At 39.4% G+C, this 7,862-nt stretch overlaps 1 protein-coding gene across 2 annotated transcripts in view; it reads left to right on the top strand.

The window, feature by feature from the left end:
* The first annotated feature begins 775 nt into the window (after positions 1-775).
* arfgap2 (ADP-ribosylation factor GTPase activating protein 2) overlaps positions 776-7,862 on the top strand; it is a 13,850-nt gene continuing 6,763 nt past the window's right edge. Inside the window, exons 1-8 of one of the 2 annotated variants that reach the window (XM_034862342.1) lie at positions 776-1,043; positions 2,632-2,750; positions 3,403-3,475; positions 3,588-3,719; positions 4,171-4,251; positions 5,086-5,191; positions 6,479-6,535; positions 7,264-7,308. In XM_034862342.1, coding sequence (XP_034718233.1) covers positions 972-1,043; positions 2,632-2,750; positions 3,403-3,475; positions 3,588-3,719; positions 4,171-4,251; positions 5,086-5,191; positions 6,479-6,535; positions 7,264-7,308 — 685 coding nt within the window. In that variant the 5' untranslated portion in view covers positions 776-971. The remainder of the gene's footprint in view (positions 1,044-2,631; positions 2,751-3,402; positions 3,476-3,587; positions 3,720-4,170; positions 4,252-5,085; positions 5,192-6,478; positions 6,536-7,263; positions 7,309-7,862) is intronic. The other variant, XM_034862413.1, reaches the window with a different exon arrangement.

Raw genomic sequence — 7,862 nt, 5'->3', positions numbered from 1 at the left:
TATTAACCTGGTGCATTATTAACAAAAATATAGTTCAGGGTTGCTTCTTGTTTTTTCAATTTATAGTAACTTTTACAGTTACTTACACTGCAAATGAAATTTCCCTGACCATTTTCAAATTGGAAATGTAATCGATTTAAAACCTTGTGAATCCAAATTTACTTGATTTGGGAAATCATGGCCAATACCCAGCCCCATACCTAACATTGTGTTTTCTTCTGCACTTTATCTTCCTTCCTTGCTCATTTAGAGAATGGGATGTCTGATACAACTGCACTTCTGAGGGAAATAGTCTGCAGGGTTTGATCTCACAATGAAGTTGTTCTTTATACTTTTGGATGGTTGCGTATGAGGCAATGAACACACAACGTTGTAAACAATTTGCCATTTTGGGAATGTATTCCATGTATTCCATGTAAAACATGTAAGTGGTATGCTTGGTAATAAAGTGCAAACAACTTCAGTTGTTAATATTATATTTGCACATAAGTCAAAAGACCAAAAATGTTTGATAAAATATGGAGAGGGTGGTGTTCCAGAGGGATGCTGTCAGGCTCTTTTTCCCATTTCATCATTAAAGCTAAACTGTTTTCATAGCTTTTCATAAGGACTGCTTTCCTGGAGTTTTTGGGCCCCAATGAGGTGCTATTTTCAAGAGTTGCTTTCTATACAAGATTACCAACCCTGCCTTTAGGCACTTTGAGCCTATTAAGGGCTTAATGCTGATTGGTTCAGTGGTAGCCTACAGCAGAGTCAGCCAGTAAGTACTGGCTATAGAATTTACTTTGTTATGATTGTACAAGAGTAAAATACTCAGAACGCTGTAGTATACAGTGGACGTGACGCATTACTCGTCGTGGGCACGTAGAGGTTTTCACGCTTTGTTTACGCACAACTTTCGCTTTTGTCAGATTTGGAACCTACGAGGGTCCGTAGTGACGTCACCGTATGGAAATTGTCAGAGGGGCAAGATGTCTACGGAACCAAATAAGACCGAGATCCTTACCATTTTCAAAAGATTACGATCTATTCCTACCAACAAGGTAACCGAGTAAGACTCCGCCATTGTGCGTCTATCATCCTGTTTGTGTGGCTTGGGTTTGTCGGAGAGCTTCAGAGGCGAGGAGCTGGCAGGCTAACCGTTTTGCTAGCACGTAGCTTAGCCTAGCTAGGCCCAGCTAACATTAGCTAGCCAACTGCAGTCTAACGTAAAGGCCACGTATACGATTTGTGTTTGCTCAGGACGCCAGACAATTTAGCCACACTACTTGTGTGAAAGTAAAGAATGAATGAGCTCAGACTAATAGACTAATACTGTAGATAAAGCCAAAAGAAGACACGAAGTTGAGTTACAGATATTAACGTTGAGTCGTAAAACAGTAGCGGACCATAACGTTGTGCTATCCAATGCTAACCATATCTGATGTAACGTTACAGTAACTAGCTAGCTACAGGTTCGGGAGCCATATGTTCACGTTAACGGCAACATTACAGTATACTGGGTTTGGTTATATATTTCTAAGAGAGCTAGCTTTAACGAAACCGTATGTTAAATGCATTGGTTTAATCTAACGAAGTGCATTTTAATGAAGTACTTTACTTAAAGGTCTCATAATGTTCTAGTTACTTGTTGTTCTCATAGAACATAGAACATGTTTACGTGCTTTAACGTTAATTAATTAATTAATAAACTTTATTTCAGACCCAGGGGGATCCATATCAAAATAAGAACATATGCAAACACAAAAATACAAAATACAAAAAAAACAAAACAAAGCCTTCCACAATGTTCAGTGTCTAGTATACAGACATGTCCGCCAATGGTCCAACAATCTGGAGGAGAATCTGACAGAACTACGTACAGGGTTAGCCAAGACAGTGATTATGTCATTTTCTGACTCAGATACCCTACACACAAATCTATACATCAGGTTACGTAAAACAGCTGAGCAAGTAGGTACCCCAACGCTGCCAAACATATGGCTAGCACTGGAGCGTCTTGGAGCATTCGTTAAAAAACAACAACTATTGTTTTCATACTCTGTGGTTGAATGTACAGATACATACGGATGCTGGTGCTGTATCATTTTACACTTTACTGTAACCACGATGTCAATTATTAAAAACAATATTTAATTGAAAAACTCACTGCACCGTGAAGTCATTAGTAAAATATCGTGGTCACGGAGTGAGAAAACTGCTCACTGCAGTCTAGGGATGGGAATAACCAGACGCCTCGCTACTTATGCAACAATATGATATTATTGTGATTTTAAACATTGCAATATTCTGCGATATATTGCAATTTATAAGCTTTTTCCATCTTCTAATTTTTACCAGTTTCAAATGACGTCCCCAAAAGGAAACTTTGTCAACATCTGTTTCATCTAAAAAGATATATTTCTCTGAAAAATGGTGATTTTTAAGCAGACAAACTGACCAACGCATATATAATAAAAGATCCATACTTGGCGCCTGTGTATTTATACAGTATTGCCACTGAAAACATCACGATACTTTTTTTTTCTCCCCCCACCCCTACTGCAGTCGGTGTATGTGCCATTCAGATGTTGAGATGTTGATTCGAGTTGTAACAGTAGATCATGAAATGTACATTCTGTTTCTGGACAGGGATGTTTTGACTGTGCTGCCAAAAACCCCAGCTGGGCCAGTATTTCCTACGGTGTGTTCCTGTGCATTGACTGCTCCGGCATCCACCGCTCCCTGGGCGTGCATCTCAGCTTCATCAGGTGAGCTTCGGTGGAACTCAACACTGATCTTTTTTGACAGTTTTAGGGAGAGGTCGAGCTGTCTGAAAGAAGAGCATGACTGGCAGTTTAATTACCATGGGGGCTGTGTGTACTCCGTAGCTCAGAGGTTCTCAGTGTTTTCTTCAAGGATTAAAAATACATACCAAAAGTATACATGTAGAGAATATAGATGCATGTCCTTTGGAGTAATGTTACACATCTTTTAGTCTTAGTTATGTGGAAGAACAACACACAACATGTACAAATTAAATTAGACACTAATTAAAAAATATATGCACAATCTCATCAAAGAATAACTGTAAACAATGCAGTTGATAGCAATTAAATTAGCTTAACTAAAGTAACTAATTATCAAAATGTCAAAACGCAAATCAACAGAAAAGGGCAGACGGCTGATATTTAATGTATTTTATAATTTTGTATTTGTGTTTATAGGACCCCTTTAATCATTAGATGCTACATCTCAAGGAGCTATCCTCTTCAACAAATTCAAATTCAATTTAAAATGCATTTCAGAACATACCACAGATTGGGAGTGACTAAGAATGGACAGACACTGAGTGACCTGTAGTGCCATGATCCCGTGTAATGGAGATTTAGAGTTTTCCAAATCCTTTTCTTTTTGCTTCAGGTCCACTGAGTTGGACTCCAACTGGAACTGGTTTCAGCTTAGATGCATGCAGGTTGGAGGCAACGCCAATGCGGTAAGTGATGAGATCTTTCATGTCCACGACCCATGTTCTCTATGGGGTAGTTAGCTACTGTTGTTTGCTGTTACTGTTGATGCAGTAACTCCCTTTCTCTTTCTGCCTGAAGACGGCTTTCTTCCGCCAGCATGGCTGCTCCACAAACGACACCAACGCCAAGTATAACAGTCGTGCAGCCCAGTTGTACAGGGAGAAGATTCGGCAGCAGGCAAATGCTGCGTTGTCGAAATATGGTTCAGATGTGAGTATCATCGAGGAGAAACAGTTTGGGGAATTACCCTTATGTTGCGTAATAATAAATGGTGGGCGGCATCTTTTTCAGGATGTTTCAACCGGATGAAGCTAAACTATTTACCGCTATTATGTGACGTTTCTTAATTTGCCAACACTGGTCTGACTTCAGGTCCAGCGCCTGTAGTCTGTAATGTATGTACCTCACAGTTGCAACGCTCACTCAGTCGAAATAACAGAAATGAACCTGTCCTGTGGATAATTGACATGTTACACAAGAGTCATTATCACTGTCTGAGCCATGTTGACAGATCTAGTTCAGAGTCCACAAGGTGTTAACTAATCAGTATATGATGACCACATTTTAGGTAATATGCCAAAAAGGTGAAAGTCACAATAATAGTTGATGGAATTGTCTTTGTGTCTCTCAGGATAACTAACTCTTCCTCTTCTTGTTGCAGCTCTGGATCGAACCCTCTGCCGGAAGCACTCCTGCAGCTCCTGAGAAGGAAGAGACAGACTTCTTTGCAGAACATACACAGGTTTGTTTCTAGTCTATATTAACGACGTTTCATTTATGGGACTGGTCCGGTGCCGCTGGAGGTTCCCCCGAATGTCCCGTCCGGCTTTTAGACGCAGCCCAAGACGATTGTGATTGTTGTTTTTTTTAAAAGCCACAAAACCAGAGTATGTTTTTCTCCAATCCTAGAATTCTGTGTGGATTGGCCAGACCCTCCTTTACAGAGCTGTAGATGAGGGTCTGGCAATGCTAAATCATAACATGCTACCATCTTTAAAAAATATGTTTGGGATAAAAATTGTCAGCCACGTAACAGGGAGTATTTTTCACTATGTGGAACAGGAATACATTTGGGCCAAAATACATATTTAGCATGTTTTGGCCAATATTAATTTTGTAACATAAATACAAAATACAAACATTTGTTGGAAATGTACTTAAATTAACCTTTAACTAAAACCGTTTAGTTAAATATAACAGGAAATCTGACACTGTAAACAATACTAGAAACTGAAAATGATTGTGATTGGGTTAAAAAAAAAAAAGCCAATAAACCAGAGCATGTTTTTCTCCAATCTTAGATTGCTGTGTGGACTAGCCAGACCCTCTTTTACAGAGCTGTAGATGAGGGTCTGGCAATGCTAAATCATAACATGCTACCATCTTTAATAAATATGTTTGGAAATGTACTTAAATTAACCTTTAACTAAAACCGTTTAGTTAAATGTAACAGGAAATCTGACACTGTAAACAACACTAGAAACTGAATAAGCATCAATAACTTAACACCATGAAATTCTTGTGTGCTTAATTGATAATATAAATAGCCGCGATTTTCATTCTTTTTAATGTTCAGCCTGCCATGGAGTGGAGCATGGCGCCAGCGTCCGAGCCCCAGCAGAACGGAGCCGCTCTGACCCCACAGCTGTCGCACACGACGGCTAAAAGCAACAGTGACAACCGTCAGTACAACAAATCTCTGTTTTACACATTTTACACACACTGGCAATACATGTGTCAATGGTTCAGTTTATATTCTTAACATCTTGACAATGTTTTGTTTACGTTTAGTTTTTCCTTCACTATAACCAAAAACAGAGTTTCTGATTTGTTACTATTACTTGTAATAAATAACATTGTGTTTAGGTATTAAAGTGTTGCAGTTCTGCATTTCTCCTGCTTTCAGTATTTGGCTAAAAGACAACAAATTGCTTGTTGAATATTAAACCAAAAAAAGGAAATTATTTCCAACTTTTTTTTAATTGAACATTTAATTTAATATAGTGACCGTTACATTTTTAATTGTAATTTTTTACATGGATATTTTCTTTCAACTAACACCACAAATGTAGGAGTGTCTATGGTATGGCTGGGCGATATGGAGAAAATCAAATATCACAACATGTTTGACCAAATACTTCAATATTGATGCCGCAACGATACTGTAGTGTTGACGATTGGTGCTTTCACAAAATATTTACATACTGAGATTTTTGATAAATAATCACCAGTAGCGGATATAATAAAGTATGAAATGACTAAGTGGGTAAAGGTGAATAATAGAACAGTTAACACCAGTCAGGTAAGTTCAGAAAATGACATTACTTTACTGTAATGCAGCCTTTAAAACCAGGAAAAGACAATTCTGCCATATTTTGAGATCCAAAATCTAAGGCGATATCTAGTCTCACATCATGATATCGATATATATTGCCCAGCTCTAGTCTATCGTGATGTGTCGCAGCCTTTTGCGATGTCTTTATTGCGGCAGTTGATGTTGAGATGACGGTAAAAAGAAACGATACATTGTGCCGTCATACTAAACGTCATGATATCTCGCCTATGCTGGAAGAACCTGGTGTATACAATGGGTTGTATCAAATATTGTGTATAAATAGACTTAGACTTGTCTTTATTAATCCTTATTCGGTGACTGCCGCGAGGAAATTGACATTTCCAGCCTCAGTTCTAGCGAGAAAAGAAAGACAGTATAAAGACAACAAAATAACAGTAATAATAATAAGAACATTCATCAATAAAAAGACATAAAAAAGATCATAAATTATTGTCCAAGTGTCAGTGTTGAATTCAGTGTTAAAGTGACCAGGTATTAATGTAAATCCAAATAATTACAACAGAAGTATCAGCTTGAAGTGACTCTCAATTTGAGATTATGCAACGAGCGGTGGAGTAAAAGGAGTATTTTGTCGTGTTGCTTGAAATGTTTTTTTTCGTCTGGTTCTTTGTAGAGCCGGAGGAAGGACCCAGCATCGACGGTCTGAGCACGTCAGACAAAGCCTCCATGGGTGAGTCCATTAGCGTGATTCAGCCTCGGCGAGTGGCATCACACACACTCGCCTGCTCTTCAGTAACTCATGATTGACGTTTGTGCTTATTCAGCGGGCAAACACTTCCTTCAGTTTTGTTCTGCAGCTTTTCTGTCTCCCTTGGTTTAAATATCTAAATATACTGTGTATATATGGCTAATTGATGGAGGGGGGGCGCTGGTCCCAAAAAGGTTGAGAACCACTGACTTACACAATCCTTAACATGTTATCAACAACACAAATCCAACCAGCAGTGTATTAAACTGTCTAATTCAGAGATCTTCGACAGGGGGTCCGGAAGGTCACGGAAGGCTTGTACCATGTAAATGCGCCGACAGTTTTGGTTTCATTACTTGGATTTCCTCATGGGGGTTACAAAACTACGCACTATAGCTTTAAGGATTTACTGTGCCATGTTTTAACATTAAAACATGATGTATACATGTATGAATATGTCAACACTGATCATGTTAATAGCTTAGTATAGTATGCAGCATAAAAAACGTCTTAAGGCATTACATCGCACAACACGTTATCCCTGCTTTGTCTCTTTGTCATCCGCGGGGTCCCCGGCCTAAAAAAACATTAAAGACCCCTCCTGTAATTTGGACCCAAACATCGTTAATAAAGTGCATTATCCTTTTATGAAGTCGGCTTCTTCTGTGCTTTGGATTCTGGTTTTGTGACTGGTTTGTCCTTTCGTGTAGAGGACGCCATGCGTTTGTCATCACAGGAAGGATGGACACCTAAAGGTGACTAGCTGCTGTTTGCGCCGGCTGGTTAATGCCTCTGACGCATGGTTGTGTTGCCTGATTGACATCTCATCAGCCGCCTCTCATTTTCTCCTATACCTGTCACGCACTGGAAAATAGCCCAATTTAAAGGGCCTTTGATAGTTGGGTGCTATGTTACGTGAGCATGTGCCGTTAAACAAGTTTCTTTGTGATCTCAGTCGGAAAACTCATGAGTATTTTGCTTCCAGCATTTCAGATACAACACGTGGGCATATTTGCGCCCTGACGAATGCGTTCAAGGGACTCTAAAAATAGAATTTGTCACAATAGTCTGGTGTCTGCTAGTCTCACATTGCCAGACCCTCCTCCACAACGCTGCGAAGGAGGGACTGGCTAGTCCACACAGTAGTCCGGGAGGGAGAAAAACCTGACTACAGGAGACATTAGCCCAGACTGCTAAGCTACCTGACTACAGGAGACATTAGCTGACACTACTAAGCTACCTGACTACAGGAGACATTAGCTGACACTGCTAAGCTGCATGACTACAGGAGACATTAGCTCAGACTGCT

This window comes from Etheostoma cragini, chromosome 1 (assembly GCF_013103735.1).
Source record: "Etheostoma cragini isolate CJK2018 chromosome 1, CSU_Ecrag_1.0, whole genome shotgun sequence".
NCBI classification, from domain to species: Eukaryota; Metazoa; Chordata; class Actinopteri; order Perciformes; family Percidae; genus Etheostoma; species Etheostoma cragini.
This window is presented reverse-complemented; position numbering and strand designations above follow the sequence as displayed.